The sequence below is a fragment of the Somniosus microcephalus genome, chromosome 17 (assembly GCF_052327205.1).
Source record: "Somniosus microcephalus isolate GS21.2 chromosome 17, FLI_Smic_1.0, whole genome shotgun sequence".
Classification (NCBI taxonomy): Eukaryota; Metazoa; Chordata; class Chondrichthyes; order Squaliformes; family Somniosidae; genus Somniosus; species Somniosus microcephalus.
The window spans coordinates 58,062,888-58,079,459 of record NC_141003.1 but is presented as its reverse complement, the minus strand read 5'-3'; the positions used below and the strand labels follow the sequence as shown (position 1 = coordinate 58,079,459).

The following is a 16,572-nucleotide window of genomic DNA, read 5'->3' as shown; positions in this document are numbered from 1 at the left end:
GACGATGATTCTGGAGACCTTGGCTGGTGTGTACTGAAGGGCTCCTCCAGATCTGTCAAGGCAATCGAAGCGCATCTTTAGCATGCCTATAGTTTGCTCTATGACACATCTGGTGGACATGTGGCTCTCAGTATAATGCTTCTCGGCCTCAGGCATCCTCAAGGGTGTCATGACCACATCTTCAGTGGATAGTTCTTGTCTTCAAGCAGCCAGCCGGTAAGTCTGTTTGGAGGAGCGAAGAGCTGAGGGAGGGTGGACTGGCGCAGCATGGAAGAGTCATGACAGTTGCTGGCGCACACATGCATAATAATCTTTTTATGGTTGCAGACAAGCTGCATATTGAGGGAGTGGAAGCCCTTGCGGTTCACAAACACTCTTGGGTGATGAGGGGGTGCCTTCATGGCCACACGTATGCAGTCGTTGATGCCCTGCACTTGTGGGAAGTCAGCCAGAGCTGCAAAGCTGAGCGCCCGCTCAGTAACACTGGCATCATCAGTGGCAAAGTTGATATAAGAGGAAATAGTTCAGATACAGTTGAGATACATTCCCACTAGGGGGAAAGGCAGGGCAACTAAAGTCAGGGCTCCCTGGATGACGAAAGAGATGGAGAATATGATGAAGCAGAAAAAGAGCGCGTATGATAGATGTCAGGTTGCAAATACATCCGAGAATCAGGCTATATAGAGAAAGGTCAGAGGAGAAGTGAAAAAGAAAATAAGAGGGGCAAAGAGAGGGTATGAGAATAGAATGGCAGCCAACATAAAAGATAATCCAAAAGTCTTCTATAGGCATATAAATAGTAAACGGGCAGTAAGAGGAAAGGTGGGGCTGATTAAGGACCAAAAAGGAGACCTATGCATGGAGGCAGAGGGTATGGTTGAGGTACTAAACGAGTACTTTGTATCTGTCTTCACCAAGGAAGAGGATTCTGCCATAGACATAGTGAAGGAGGAGGTAGTGGAGATATTTGATAGGTTAAAAATTGATAAAGAGGTATTAGAAAGGCTGGCTGTACTTAAAGTAGATAAATCACCAGGAACGGATGAGATGCATCCTAGGATGCTGAGGGAATTGAGGGAGGAATCGCGGAGGTACTAGGCATAATATTCCAATCCTCCTTAGATACAGGGGTGGTGCCAGAGGACTGGAGAATTGAAAATGTTACACCATTGTTCAAAAAAGGGTGTAAAGATAAACCCAGCAACTACAGGCCAGTCAGTTTCACCTCGGTAGTGGGGAAGCTTTTAGAAACAGTAATCGGGGACAAAATTAACAGTCACTTGGATAGGTGTGGATTAATTAAGGAAAGCCAGCATGGATTTGTTAAAGGCAAATTGTGTTTAACTAACTTGATTGAGTTTTTTGATGAGGTAACAGAGAGGGTTGATGAGGGTAATGCGGTTGATGTAGTGTACATGGATTTCCAAAAGGCGTTGGACAAAGTGCCACATAATAGGCTTGCCAGCAAAGTTGAAGCCCATGGAATAAAAGGGACAGTGGCAGCATGGATACGAAATTAGCTAAGTGATAGGAAACAGAGTAGTAGTGAAGTTTTTCAGACTGGAGGAAGGTATACAGTGGTGTTCCCCAGGGGTCGGTTCTAGGACCACTGCTTTTCTTGATATATATTAATGACTTGGACATGGGTGTACAGGGCACAATTTCAAAATTTACAGATGACACAAAACTTGGAGTATAGTGAACAGTGAGGAGGAGTGATAGACTTCAGGAAGACATAGACAGGCTGGTGAAATGGGCGGACACGTGGCAGATGAAATTTAACACAGAAAAGTGTGAAGTGATACATTTTGGTAGAAAAAATGAGGAGAGTTCATATAAACTAAATGGTACAATCCTGAAGGGGGTGCATGAACAGAGAGACCTGGGGTTATGTGTGCACAAATCGTTGAAGGTGGCAGGGCAGGTTGAGAAAGCAGTTAAAAAGGCTTACAGGAACCTGGGCTTCATAAATAGAGGTATAGAGTACAAAAGTGTGGAAATTGTGATGAACCTGTATAAAACACTGTTTCAGTCCCAACTGGAGTACTGTGTCCAATTCTGGGCAACACACTTTAGGAAGGATGTGAAGGCCTTAGAGAGGGTGCAGAAAAGATTAACAAGAATGATTCCAGGAATGAGAGACATCAGTTACGTTGATAGACTGGAGAAGGTGGGGTTGTTCTCCTTTATAGCAGAGAAGATTGAGAGGAGATTTAATAGAGGTGTCCAAAATCATGAGGGGTCTAGACAGAGTAGATAGAGAGAAACTGTTCCCATTGGTGGAAGGGTCGAGAACCAGAGGTCACAGATTCAAGGTGATTGGCAAAAGAACCAAAGGTGACATAAGAAAAAACTTTTTTATGCAGCAAGTGGTTAAGATCTGGAATGCACTGCCTGAAAGGGTGGTGGAGGCAGATTCAATCACGGCTTTCAAAAGGGAGTTGGCTAAGTGTCTGAAGGAGAAGAAATTTGCAGAGCTATGGGGAAAGGGCGGAGAAGTGGGACTAGCTGAAGTGCTCTTGCAGAGAGCCGGGACGGGCCGAATGGCCGCCTTCTGTGCTGTAACCATTCTATTCTATGATTCTATAATTGGCTGACTTGTGAAACATGGCATTGGTCATCTGGATGATGCATCTGTGGGTGGCTGACTGTGAGATCCTGCAAATGTCTGCTGCAGATCCCTGGAAGGAGCCTGATGTGAAAAAGTTGAGGGCGGTGGTGACTTTGACAGCCACTGGTGAGGCATTTCCACCAGGTCCTCTGGGCTGCAGGTCTTGTTTCAGCAAGCTACAGATGTCTGCAACAACCTGGCGTGATAGCCTGAGCCTCCTGAAACACTGCTGCTGAGTCATGTTGAGGAAGCTCATCCCCTGCCTGTACACCCTGTGTTGGGGGTATCGCCTCCAGCACATTGCAATCCTGTGGTGCCCCCCCCCCCCCCTCTCCTGTAGAGCATCATGTCGTTGAGGAGAAGGCTGCTGTTGTGGTTGCTGGTGTGGCTGCTGTTGGTGGTGGGGCTCATCTTGGTCCGATTCTGAGGACCAAGCTGAGACAGTATAAGCGGCACCCATGCTGATATAGTAGATGGCAGGTAAAGTGGTGATCAGAGGACCAATCCCGCAATGGTCTGATACTGAGTAACAATGTGGTGAGTGGCTTCCGAGGTTTTAGAAATGACCTGCAAACTGCTGACACCTAAATCTGTGGACAAAATGGAGTCAGCAAGAGCCTTTCCATGAGGCAAGTAATGAGGTGTAATGTTGGGAGTATTTATGTGCTTTTCCCAGCTCTCAATGAATGGACTTGCCAATGGCCACTGAGCTTCCACCTCCCCATCACAGGCGAGGTACCCGAGCTGCGTGAATCCCGTGATGCTGCAGTAAAAGTCAAAAGTTGGTGTTAAAAACCCTCTTAAGGGTCTCTCAACAGGCAGTTAATGACTTGAATGAGATCGCATGCCTCTGCCGATCGGGTCGGTGTCGCGCTGTCAAAGCCACCAGAGTTAAATGCGCGAGGTGGCGGAATGATGGTGGGTTCCCAACGCACTCATAATATCCGGGATTTTTACTGCCGACTTGCTCCCAAACCCGCACGCTCGGCAACGGGAGAATTCCGGCCATAAAGTCAGAAGTAGGGATGTTCGCTGATGATTGCACAGTGTTCAGTTCCATTCGTGATTCCTCAGACAATGAAGCAGTCCGTGTCCACATGCAGCAAGACCTGGACAACATCCAGGCTTGGGCTGGTAAGTGGCAAGTAACTTTCGCACCACACAAGTGTCAGGCAATGACCATCTCCAACAAGAGAGAGTCTAACCACCTTCCCTTGACATTCAATGGCATTATCATCGCCAGATCCCACACCATCAAAATCCTGGGGGTCACCATTGACCAGAAACTTAACTGGACCAGCCACACAAATACAGTGGCTACAAAAAAGGTCAGCGGCTGGGTATTCTGTGGCGAATGAATCACCTCCTGACTTCTCAAACCCTTTCCACCACCCACAGTGCACAAGTCAGGTGTGTTATGGAATACTCTCCACTTGCGTGGATGGGTGCAGCTCCAACAATACTCAAAAAGCTCACTACCATCCAGGACAAAGCAGTCCACTTGATTGGCACCCCATCCACCACCTTACACATTCACCCCCTCAACCACTGGTGCAGTGTGTACCATCTACAAGATACACTGCAGCAACTCGCCAAAGCTTCATCGACAGCATCTCCCAAACTCACGACCCTACCACCTAGAAGGACAAGGGCAGTGTGCACATAGGAACACCACCACTTCAAGTTCCCCTCCAAGTCACACACCATCCTGACTTGGACTCGCTGCTGGCTCAAAATCCTGGAACTCCCTACCTAACAGCACTGTGGGAGTACCTTCACCACAAGGACTGCAGCAGTTCAAGAAGGCGGCTCACCACCACCTTCTCAAGAGCAATTAGTGATGGGCAATAAATGCTGGCCTTGCCAGCGACGCCCACATCCTGTGAATGAATAAATTTTAAAAAAACGTAATTTAAATAACGTATTCATGTTTTAAATACATCTGGCATGAGCTCCTGACACCAGTGGGGAAGCTCGATCCAATATGGTGGGTTGCACACCTCCGGCTAGAAACGTGCATGCACTTCCTGCCCGCCATATTGGAGGCTTAGGCACCAGTTAAGCGCCTGAAAAACAGGCCATCAAATTTCTAGGCCATAATCCCCTGTGAGAGGCAAAACAACAGATTAAAAAAAAAACCTTGGTCAATTCATGGAAAATAAATCTGGAATTTTCTCTCTGACCCGTCAAGGGGATCAAAATGAGTTCCAGGTGACCACAGTGACCATGAGGCACATCAACCAATACCCAACCTACTTTTTGTATGCAGTGATATCAGGTACAGTCAGGAACTTGTCCAACGCCCTGTTATGGGGTAGACTGGAAGGAGCATGATGCTGACACTAAAATAAAAAAGTTCCATTTCCTTATACTAATACAGTATAATGTAACATAATATAACAACAATGTGCACAAAAAGAAAGAACTTCTCATTACTCTGCTGCAACAACTGGTAATGATACCAAACTAGGGACATGACAAACTGTGAGAAATAATGTGAGTGACTGCGGGAGAACATAGGTTGAGAGAGTGGACAGATATGTGGCAAATGCAGTTCACCATATATGAATATGAAATAGTACATTTTGGGAAAAGGAACAAAGAATAAAAATATACCCTCAATACTGCATAGGATTTTGGTTTGCAGATACACAATCTTTAAAAAGAGGATTGTAGCCAAGAAAGCCATGCATAGGTAAATAGATTTCCCAATGACGGGTCTGTCAGCGCTGAGCAGACCCAACACGCAGCGGCGGGGCACCCAATTCAGGTAATTAGTGGCTTGTTTAGAGCCACTTAAGAATGATTTTCAGCTTACCTTTTGCATTTGACAGCTCGCCCATGGGGTCCATGCTGGTCTTGGACCACGCCTGTCAAGCTGAGGCGGGAATTCAGTGGCCACTGAATCAGCTGTTGAGTTGACAGCTTCAAATGTAAAGTAAAAGCTCTCACCTTAGAGATATCTTCCCTCAGCCACAAGCTCTTCCTCAGTGCCTTTGCACAACAGATTCACTGTGTTGCAAGTCTTTACACAAGTCTCCATCCAGTCTGACCTCATTACCTCTCTCACCATTGACAGATCGCGTCTGTCATCTCTACTTCACCTGCCATCTATTCCATCAGCATGGGTGCTCTTTATACTCTCTCACCTTGGTCCCCAGAATCCCACCACGATCAGCCCCAACACCAGCAGCACCAACAACAACCTTCTCCGCAATCAACTGATGCTACACAGGACACAGGGCATCAGCACCCGAGCACATTGCTGCCCAGGAGGCCAGGGATAGCCTCTATTTACTTCACTTGATGCTGTACACCCTGGCTGCCACATGATGCGCCAGGTTGGCACCACCCCACACCAATACCATAAAGCATCCCTATAATGCCCAAGCCATTCCTTTCACACTCATGACCATTATGGATGGTACCGTTATGTCTCACCATTCACTGCAACTCACTAAGCCACTTCGAAAGGTGCACACAAATCTATCCAAGAACACATTGGCTGTGATTTCGCTAGCGGAGGCGGAATTGCAGCGGGAGAGGTGGCTGGCGGGTTCCAGTTCCGCTCCCGGCTGCAGCCACTCTAAAAAGAATTTCCCATTAATAGGGCTTATTAATCCCGCCCTGCAGGGTTCCTGGCCAATTAAAAGGAAGCAGGACTGATTGAGGTGCTGCAAACACTGACAAGCACTGCACAAAGGTGCACGGCTGCACCCAGGCTCTCGCATGACTCCCTCCATATACTTCTGGAGGGTGTCACAGCATGCAGGGAGGTTCTCTTCCCTTCCAAGGGCAGAAGACACCTCCGCAGGACACCAACACAGCCTGGTTGCACATTGCACAGGAGGGCAAAAGCAGGGATGTCGTCAGGAGTACCTGGCTGCAGTGGCGCAAACCTTTCAATGATCTCAGTAGATCACGAAACGTTACTGCAAAGCCACACACAACCTCATCCTGCTGTGCCACTCATCACTCTCCGTAACTCTGCCTTCCCTACCCTACTGCACATCCTTACTCACACCAACTTACCTTGCACCTCCACCCATCCCTCTCTATCTACATTATCACTTCCCCATCTCACTAGCCACTACTCACACTCAACCTAGTCCAATCATACCAACTAACAACACACAAGGGTAGGCACTTGGGTGTTTTATGCAATGTTCAAGTAAATTTTCTGTTAATGTGTTGTCAAACATTGAAATCTTTATTTTCAACACCGTGCCTTATTGTACAGATCTGTGCCTACCTTTGGAAGTGTCTTAGTGAGTTGCAGTGAATGGTGAGACATAACGGTATCCCCCACAATGGTAATGAGTGTGAAAGGAATGGCTTGGTCATTGTAGGAACGCTTTGTGGTGATGGTGTGTGGTGGTGTTAACCTGGCGCATCATGTGGCAGCCAGGGTGTACAGCATTAAGTGAAGTAAATCTGGCCATGGTGATGCCATCGCTGGCCTCCCAGGCAGCAGTGTTGTTGAGTGCTGATGCCCTGTGTCCTGTGCAGCATCAGGTGATTGCGGAGAAGGTATTGTTGGTGATGTTGGTGTGCCTGGTGATGTTGGGGCTGATCATGGGGAGATTCAGAGGACTAAGTTGAGATTTTTTCAAGGGCACCGATGTTGCTGGAACAGATGAAGTAGAGATGACAGAAGCGATCTGTCAATGGTGAGAGAGCTTGCTACAAGGAGGTGACAGTGGATAGAGAGTTTACTCCAAACACTTCCAAACTGCATACAGCTCAAAAGTGTCTTTCAATTCCTGAAGAATGCTCAAGCTTCTGACATTGGAAAGTGACCAGCTGTGAAATGGTAGCTTTCATACCACTTTTGCAGCTGTCACCTATTCACAGCAATGGGGAGACATAGAGAACCCGACCTACTTACCTGACGTGATCTCCGAACGATGTGGACCACATTAAAAAAGTGGTAAAATAGAAATAGGCTGGCAAAATGCCATTCGTTTGTCGCTGACCGCAAATTCGGGGCAATGTAATATTATGAAATCCATCATAATAACTTGCACTATATAAATCTAAGAAAAAGTGTGATTATTTTTAATTTAACATCATAATCTATATAGATACATATGTCAATTTATTTGTTTGCATAACCGTCACTAAAATGTGAAAAAAATCAACATAATTTGGAAACAATTTTTTTTCGTATTTTCAACATAGAGTTGCTCAAGTAAATCCTGACTAAATTACAAGGCTTTATTTTGTGGTTATTCACTTTATAAACCTGCAGTTCTTGAACATTTTTTTTTGGATGGGTTACTAATGAAAAAGAACAAACCTAGGTTGGGGTGGTTCCAAAAGTGCAAGACAAAGAATAGTTTTATGTCATTGTATGACAGACTTCTGGAAGATACCAAGTTCCAGGTAATTGTCTTAAGAGCTTGCATTGTATTTAAAGCCACTATTAAGTCACAAATGAAGTGCTGACAGTTCAGCTCAATACTGTTTATAATTTGAAAGTCATACTAACCTTTATTTTGACAATCTATTCTTGACTTTGGGAAAAGGTAGATATTGCATTTTGTGGAATCAACAGCTTTCTGGATAGGTGCCAGGCCCACAGCCTCGCCTGGTCTAAGGTCACCCTCAGCTTCAGGGCAGAGCAAGTTCACATTGATTGTCTTCAACTTATGACCAGCAAAACCTTTTGGAGCTTCACATTTGGCCAGGCTGCCTAAATGTCGTTGGCCAGGGATCTGCAGCTTCCTGATCATTTCGTCTAGTTTACAATTGCAATTCCAGGGGTTGCCATAGATACGCAGGTATTTTAGTTTAGGAATAGGAATAAAAACCTCCTCTGACAAAAATTGTAATTGATTATGTTGAAGTAATAAAGTATTGAGTTCATCCAACCCCTCAAAAGCACCTGGTTCAATACTTGCTATGGCATTTCGTTGTAAGTCGAGGCTCTTCAAATTCTTTAATGTTGAAAACATTGAGTCCTTTAACCTTTTTATCTTATTTCCTGCTAATTGTAAATGAACAACATCCTCTGGCAAATTAGGAGGAATTGTAAGGAGTTGCTTATCTTGACAAATCAGTAATTTCTCATTCTCGTACAGACTCTCAGTGCATATGGTGCTTAGGAACTCGGCAAAGCTTTCGACATGAGTGGATCTCTTTCTGAGGCAATTCTCGCCACAGTTCTTCATTCTGTTTCTGTGCCTGCCATTTCTTGTTTTCATGAACTCTCCTGCTCTACAAAGAAGAAGCAACAAAATAATCCTAACCATTTGCATCCTGACATCCAGCTGGTCCCAATAACCCAGTGATGACTTGATAATATACAAGAATCCAATGAAATTTGAGAGCTAAATAGCCTTAAGTGATTCGGGTTTTAGACTGATTTAAACCAGTTGTTCCATGCGAGGCAGTCTGTAAAAGGAGAAAAAATACACAGTTACAAGATCATTACAGCAATGTAGAAAAACACTGAAGTTCAACAAGTGTCAGAAGTCACATTACACAACACACAAAGTGATAAAGCATCATATTCTCATCAATACATTGAAAACAACGGGTGACATTATCGTCTTGGGCGATAGTGCAAAATAGGCGATAGCAAATCGACAGCCAGTTTTACACTCTTTTCTATTGACTTCAAGAAAACCATACCTTTCTGTTAGCGTCTGTTTGTTGGGCCACATCTACTCCTGGAAACGCTGAGTGGAGCAGGTCTAGTACCTGCTCCGCTCAGGGCAGCCCAATTTCAGGAAGGGGACCTTAAATAGTCATTAGGCCCCTCATCAGCATATACAAGGGGCCTAATGCCCATGTCAGACTGACGACAGGGACGCCTCTAGAGCACCCGAACCAAAATGACGTTGGACATGTTTCTGATGCTGTTTGGGCACGGGACGTTGGCCCCTTAAATTGGACCTCTGGTGCCCCCTTTTCCACCCGGAAAATGGGCACAATGAGATCCAACTTCTACCCCAATATATTGTATTAGTAATATACTTATGCAGTATACTGACTAAAGAAAATGTTGCACTCTAGAAGCCAAAATGTAAAATTTTAATTTGTTATCTAAATGAAAGATTTTGTTAAAAGTAGCTTTTTTTTAAATATAAATTATTGGTCCGGAATTTCCTATAGACTTGCAGCATTGTAAAGGTGCATCTATGTTTTACAATGCAAAAGTTCCAGAAAATTATACTGATAGGAGCTCATTATCATTTGAGGTCAGGAAATTGTGCACAGCTGCATTCTGCAAAGATGTGTGACTGCTATTCAAAGAGCCAGTACAGTTACTTGGCTGATGAGGAAACCACTTGCAGAAAACCTCCCTTTCCAGATTCTACATAGGAATTGATTCTGCAGGAAAGTCCTTTTTAAGTCTCCAGGCCCTCCTTGCCTCCCACAGGAGAATTGTGCAGTCAGCTTGGAAGCAGATGACCTAACTTGCAGAAAACCTCCCCTTCCAGATTCTGTTTTGGAATTGATTCTGCAGGAAAGGCCGCAGTTGTATCAAACTGCTAGGAAAAACAGTAAGAATAAAACTGGACGGACCACCCGGCATCGACCTAGGCACCGGATTCAGACACGGCAAAGGCACACCCAGCCCAGTCAACCCTGCAAAGTCCTCCTCACTAACATCTGGGGACTTATGCCAAAATTGGGAGAGCTGTCCCACAGACTAGTAAAGCAACAGCCTGACATAGTCATACTCACAGAATCATACCTTTCAGCCAACTTCCCAGACTCCTCCATCACTATCCCTGGTTATGTCCTGTCCCACCGGCAGGGCAGACCCACCAGAGGTGGCGACACAGTGGTATACAATCGGGAAGGAGTGGCCCTGGGAGTCCGCAACATTGACTCTGGACCCCATGAAGTCTCATGGCATCAGGTCAAATCTGGGCAAGGAAATCTCCTGCTGATTACCACCTATAACCCTCCTGCAGCTGATAAATCAGTACTCCTCCATGTTGAACACCACTTGGAAGAAGCACTGAGGGTAGCAAGGGCACATCAATGTCCATTACCAAGAGTGCCTTGGTAGCACCACTACTGACCGAGCTGGCTGAGTCCTGAAGGACATAACTGCCAGATGGTGAGAGAACCAACACGAGGGAAAAATCTACTTGACCTCGTCCTCACCAATCCACCTGTTGCAGATGCATCTGTCCAGTATGGTAGGAGTGACCACCGCACAGTCCTTGTGGAGACGAAGTCCCGTCTTCACACTGAGGACACTCTCCATTGTGTTGTGTGACACTACCGCCGTGCTAAATGGGATAGATTCAGAACAGATCTAGCAGCTCAAAACTGGGCATCCATGAGGTGCTGTGGGCCATCAGCAACCTCATGGCCCAGCATATCCCCAACGCTATAGAAAGGAAGAAAGACTTGCATTTATATAGCGCCTTTCACGACCACCGGACGTCTCAAAGCGCTTTACAGCCAATGAAGTACTTTTGAAGTGTAGTCACTGTTGTAATGTGGTAAACGCGGCAGCCAATTTGCACACAGCAAGCTCCCACAAACAGCAATGTGAAAATGTTGATTGAGATTGAGGGAGAAATATTGGCCAGGACACCAGGGATAACTCCCCTACTCTTCTTCGAAATAGTGCCATGGGATCTTTTACGTCCACCTGAGAGAACAGATGGGGCCTCGGTTTAACCTCTCATCCGAAAGACGGCACCTCCGACAGCACTGCACTGGAGTGTCAGCCTAGCTTTATGTGCTCAAGTCCCTGGAGTGGGATTTGAACCCATATCCTTGTGACTCAGAGGGGAGTGTGCTACCAACTGAGCCACAGCTGACTACTACTGACTACTATGATTACCATCAAGCCAGGGGACCAACCCTCGTTCAATGAGAAGTGTAGAAGAACATGCCAGTAGCAGCACCAGGCGTACCTTAAAATGAGGAGCCAACCTGGTGAAGCTACAACACAGGTCTCCTCTTCTTTGGCTGTCCCTCGGAACCGAGGATGACTTGCTTCCGCACTAAAAATGAGTTCTCAGGTGACTAATGAGTCCAATGCGGGACCTACAGTCTCTGTCACAGGTGGGGCAGATGATGGTTGAAGGGGCGGGTGGGTGGGGTGCTTGGGTTGACGTGTGCTCCTTCCGCTGTTTGCGCTTGGCTTCCGCTTGCTACTGGCAAAGAGACTAGATGTTCAGTGCCTTCCCGGATGCATCTCCTCCACTTTGTGCGGTCCTGGGCCAGGGATTCCCAGGTGTCGGTGGGGATGTTGCACTTTTTCAAGGAGGCTTTGAGGGTGTCCTTGAAGCGTTTCCTCTGTCCGCCTGGGGCTTTCTTGCCGTGTCGGAGCTCCGAGTAGAGCGCTTGTTTTGGGAGTCTCGTATTGGGCATGCGGATGATGTGGCCCGTCCATCGGAGCTGATCAAGCATGGTCAAAGCTTCGATGCTGGGGATGTTGGCCTGAGCGAGAACACTGCCAATGGATTTGCAGGATCTTGCGGAGGCAGCGTTGGTGGTACCTCTCCAGTGCTTTGAGGTGCCTGCTATATATGGTCTACACAGGACTACATGCATGCTAAACAGCGGAAGCAGCATGCTATAGACAGAGCTAAGGAATCCCACAACCAACGGATCAGGTCAAAAGCTCTGCAGTCCTGCACCATCCAGTCGTGAATGGTGGTGAACAATTAAAGTACTAAAAGGAAGAGGAGGCTCCAAGAACATCCCCATCCTCAATGATGGCTGAGCCCAGCACGTGAGTGCAAAAGACAAGGCTGAAGCGTTTGCAACCACCTTCAGTCAAAAGTGGCAAGTGGATGATCCATCTCGGCCTCCTCCTGAGGTCCCCACCATCAAAGAAGCCAGTCTTTAGCCAATTCGATTCACTCCACGCGATACCAAAAAACGGCTGACCGCATTGGATACAGCAAAGGCTATGGGCTCCGACAACATCCCAGCTGTAGTGTTGAAGATTTGTGCTCCAGAACTAGCCGCGCTTCTAGCCAAGCTGTTCCAGTACAGTTACAACCCTGGCATCTACCCAACAAAGTGGAAAATTGCCCAGGTTTGTCCTGTCTACAAAAAGCAGGAAAAATCCAATCTGGCCAATTACCGCCCCATCAGCCTACTCTCAATCATCAGCAAAGTGATGGAAGGTGTCGTCAACAGTCCTTTTAAGTGGCACTGACTCAGTTTAGGTTTCGCCAGGACCACTCGGCTCCAGATCTCATTACAGCCTTGGTCCAAACATGGACAAAAGAGCTGAATTCCAGAGGTGAGGTGAGAGTGGCTGCCCTTGACATCAAGGCAGCATTTGACCGAGTGTGGCATCTAGGAGCCCTAGTAAAATTGAAGTCAATGGGAATCAGGGGAAAAACTATCCACTGGCTTGAGCCATACCTAGCACAAAGGAAGATGGTTATGGTTGTTGGAGGCCAATCATCTCAGACCCAGGACATCACTGCAGGAGTTCCTCAGGGCAGTGTGCAAGACCCAACCATCTTCAGCTGCTTCATCAATGACCTTCCCTACATCACAAAGCCAGAAGTGGGGATGTTCGCTGATGATTGCATAGCGTTCAGTTCCATTTGCAACTCTTCAGATAATGAAGCATTCTGTGCCTGCATGCAGCAAGACCTGGACAGCATTCAGGCTTGGGCTGATAAGTGAAAGTAACAGTTCCACCACACAAGTGCCAGGCAATGATCATTTCCAACAAGAGAGAGTCTAGCCACCTCCCCTAGACATGCAACGGGATTATCATCGCCATATCCCCCACCATCATCATCCTGAGTGTCACCATTGACCAGAAACTTAACTGGACTAGCTACATAAATACTGTGGCTACAAGAGCAGGTCAGAGGCTGGGTATTCTGCGGCGAGTGACTCACCTCCTGACTCCCTAAAGCCTTTCCACCATCTACAAGGCAGAAGTGATGGAATACTCTCCACTTGCCTGGATGAGTGCAGTGCATACCATCTAAAAGATGCACTGCAGCAACTCGCCAATGCTTCTTCGACAGCACCTCCCAAACCCGCGACCTCTACCACCTAGAAGAACAAGGGCAGCAGGCGCAATGGGAATACCACCACCTGCAAGTTCCCCTCCAAACTGCACACCATCCTGACTTGGAAATATATCGCCGATCCTTCACTGCTGTTGGGTCAAAATTCTGGAACTCCCTCCCTAACAGCACTGTGGAAGTACAGGTAGACTACCTTTTATCCGAACTTCCGAAAACTGAAACCCTCTAAAAACCGAAGGTTTTTTCGTTCAGCATAAGTCGTGCGCACGACATGACCAGAGTGGCGCACGACTTACGCTGAGCAGAGGGTCAGCGTAAGTCGTGCGCACGACCCCGACCCCCACCGACGACCCCCCGCGGACCCCCCCCCCCCCGCCGACCCCGACTCCCGCCGACGACCCCCGCCGACCCACCCCCGACAAATTTCCCAGTCTTATAAAATACCTTCCGAAATCCGAAATTTTCCGAAAACCGAAACACGGCTGGTCCCGAGGTTTTCGGATAAAGGATAGTCTACCTGTACTTTCACCTCACAGACTGCAGTGGTTGAAGAAGGCGGCTCACCACCACCTTCTCGAGGGCAATTAGGGAGGGGCAATAAATGCTGGCCTTGCCAATGATGCCCACAGCCCATGAATGAATTTTTAAAAATCACTCGATTGAGGGCAGGCCACATCACCAGCTTTTTTGGCACCCTTGCACTGAGGCACCAACCAGTGCAGGAGCTGCAAAATGAAGCAGGAGGCCTGGGATACCCCCTGCTGCCTCATTAAACTACTTTGTTTGAACCTATGTCGTTTGCAGGTCCAGACCAAGCTGTGCGCCACATCCCCAGAAAAGCACAAGAAATCCAGGGCAACATTGAAGGGTCAGAAACCTAGCAATCTGAATGTCAACCCATTTATCCTGATCTTTGCTTCTGGGGAATTGAACGTTTAAATCAGCCCTTTTATGGCAATGTTTATAATGGAAACCCTATCTAAACATGTTAAAATTTATGATAGCAATATAACCTATATCAACACGTTAACACTTTGCACTGATGGATTTTTGATGAACCATTTAAGTCGCTCAAAGTGCATTTTGAACAAAATTCAATTGCTATTTTTTCTTAGAACTTTCTAATGTATAAAATAAAGTCAAAACAAAAGAAAAACTTCAAATAATTACTTATTGCATAATTAAGTTTATCCATTAAATTTTCTTTTGCTTCTTCTGGAACCTTCATTAAAGTTTTACTTGTAGGTCTCAAACTCTCTCAAATGCCTGGGCTTGAACTTGATATTTTTGCCCAGAGCAGTCACACTGAAGGCAGATCCTACAGTCTGAGAATGTACAGTCTGTACAATTTCCCACAATACACAAATGGATTTTAACTTGTTCAGTTGTTGGTGGTAGATTATTGTAGGCCCTGATGCTATTAATTACATGGCATAAACACTCCTATTGTTATAAGACAGCATATCCTCCATCTCTCCATGCGCAACACCAAGAGAGATCTGCTAGTATAAACGGGTCGTTTTCCGAGTGGCAGGCAGTAACTAGTGGGGTACCGCAAGGATCGGTCCTAGGACCCCAGCTGTTCACAATATATATTAATGATCTGGACGAGGGAATTGGATGTAATATCTCCAAATTTGCAGACGCACAAAGCTGGGTGGGAGGGTACGCTGTGAGGAGGATGTCGTGAAACTCCAGTACGATTTGGACTGGTTGGGTGATTGGGCAGAAACATGGCAAATGCACTATAATGTGGATAAATGTGAGGTTATCCACTTTGGTGGCAAAAACAGGAAGGCAGATTATTATTTGAATGGCAATAGATTGGGAGAAGGGGAAGTGCAAAGAGACCTGGGTGTTCTTGTGCACCAGTCACTGAAGGTAAGCATGCAGGTGCAGCAGGCGGTTAAGAAGGCAAATGGTATGTTGGCCTTCGTAGCAAGAGGGTTCGAGTACAGGAACAAGGATGTCTTGCTACAGTTGTACAGGGCCTTGGTGAGACTGCACCTTGAGTATTGTGTGCAGTTTTGGTCGCCTTATCTGAGGAAGGACGTTCTTGCCATGGAAGGAGTGCAGCGAAGATTCACCAGGCTGTTACCTGGGATGGCAGGAATGACGTATGAGGAGAGATTGTGTCGATTGGGCTTATACTCACTGGAGTTTAGAAGATTGAGAGGGGATCTCATCGAAACCTATAAAATTCTGTCAGGCCTGGACAGACTAGATGCAGGAAGGATGTTTCTGATGGCCGGGGAGTCCAGAACCAGGGGTCATAGTCTAAGGATAAGGGGTAAGCCATTTAGGACTGAAATTGAGGAAGAATTTCTTCACCCAGAGAGTGGTGAACCTGTGGAATTCTCTGCCACAGAGGACGGTGGAGGCCAGTTCATTAAATATATTCAAGAAAGAGTTGGATATATTTCTTAAGGCTAAAGGGATCAAGGGATATGGGGAGAAGGCAGGGACAGGGTACTGAATTTGGATGATCAGCCATGATCTTATTGAATGGCAGAGCAGGCTCGAAGGGCCGAATGGCCTACTCCTGCTCCAATCTTCTATGTTTCTATATACACTTTTTCATGCAAAATGAACATTTGCAGTGTATTGTAAAATTCTTTATTATGTATTTCAGGTGACTGTCGAAATCTGCAGGATCTAAATTTATCTGAATGTGCAAATTTAACCGTAAGTCTAAAACTTCTTGCTCAAGCTTCTTAAGGTGGTGATCCATGCTGGGGTATAGCTGCACAACCTCCAGTACCTAGCCCAAGTGGCCATTCTTCATGTATGGAGGGAATTTTAACACTCTCTCCACTCAGTGGGAATGATGCGAGTGAACAATTTAAATGGAAAAGCTCTATTTCCTGCTCTGTTTCCGCTGGTTTTAGATTTTAATGCTGGTGGTTTGGTAGTGGTTGAGGCAACCGCTAGATTCAGGCAATTTTAATGCAATTGGGGCCCCATGAGATCAATGGGAAC

General features: G+C 46.3%; 2 protein-coding genes across 2 annotated transcripts in view; one reads left to right on the top strand and one right to left on the bottom strand.

Annotated features, from left to right (window-relative positions):
- fbxl13 (F-box and leucine-rich repeat protein 13) overlaps positions 1-16,572 on the top strand; it is a 301,931-nt gene that overhangs the window by 128,954 nt on the left and 156,405 nt on the right. The window contains exon 11 of the mRNA XM_086010428.1: positions 16,226-16,278. Within this exon, the coding sequence (XP_085866554.1) occupies positions 16,226-16,278 (53 nt within the window). The remainder of the gene's footprint in view (positions 1-16,225; positions 16,279-16,572) is intronic.
- lrrc17 (leucine rich repeat containing 17) overlaps positions 1-16,572 on the bottom strand; it is a 58,856-nt gene that overhangs the window by 19,988 nt on the left and 22,296 nt on the right. The window contains exon 2 of the mRNA XM_086010427.1: positions 8,103-9,007. Within this exon, the coding sequence (XP_085866553.1) occupies positions 8,103-8,871 (769 nt within the window). The 5' untranslated portion in view covers positions 8,872-9,007. The remainder of the gene's footprint in view (positions 1-8,102; positions 9,008-16,572) is intronic.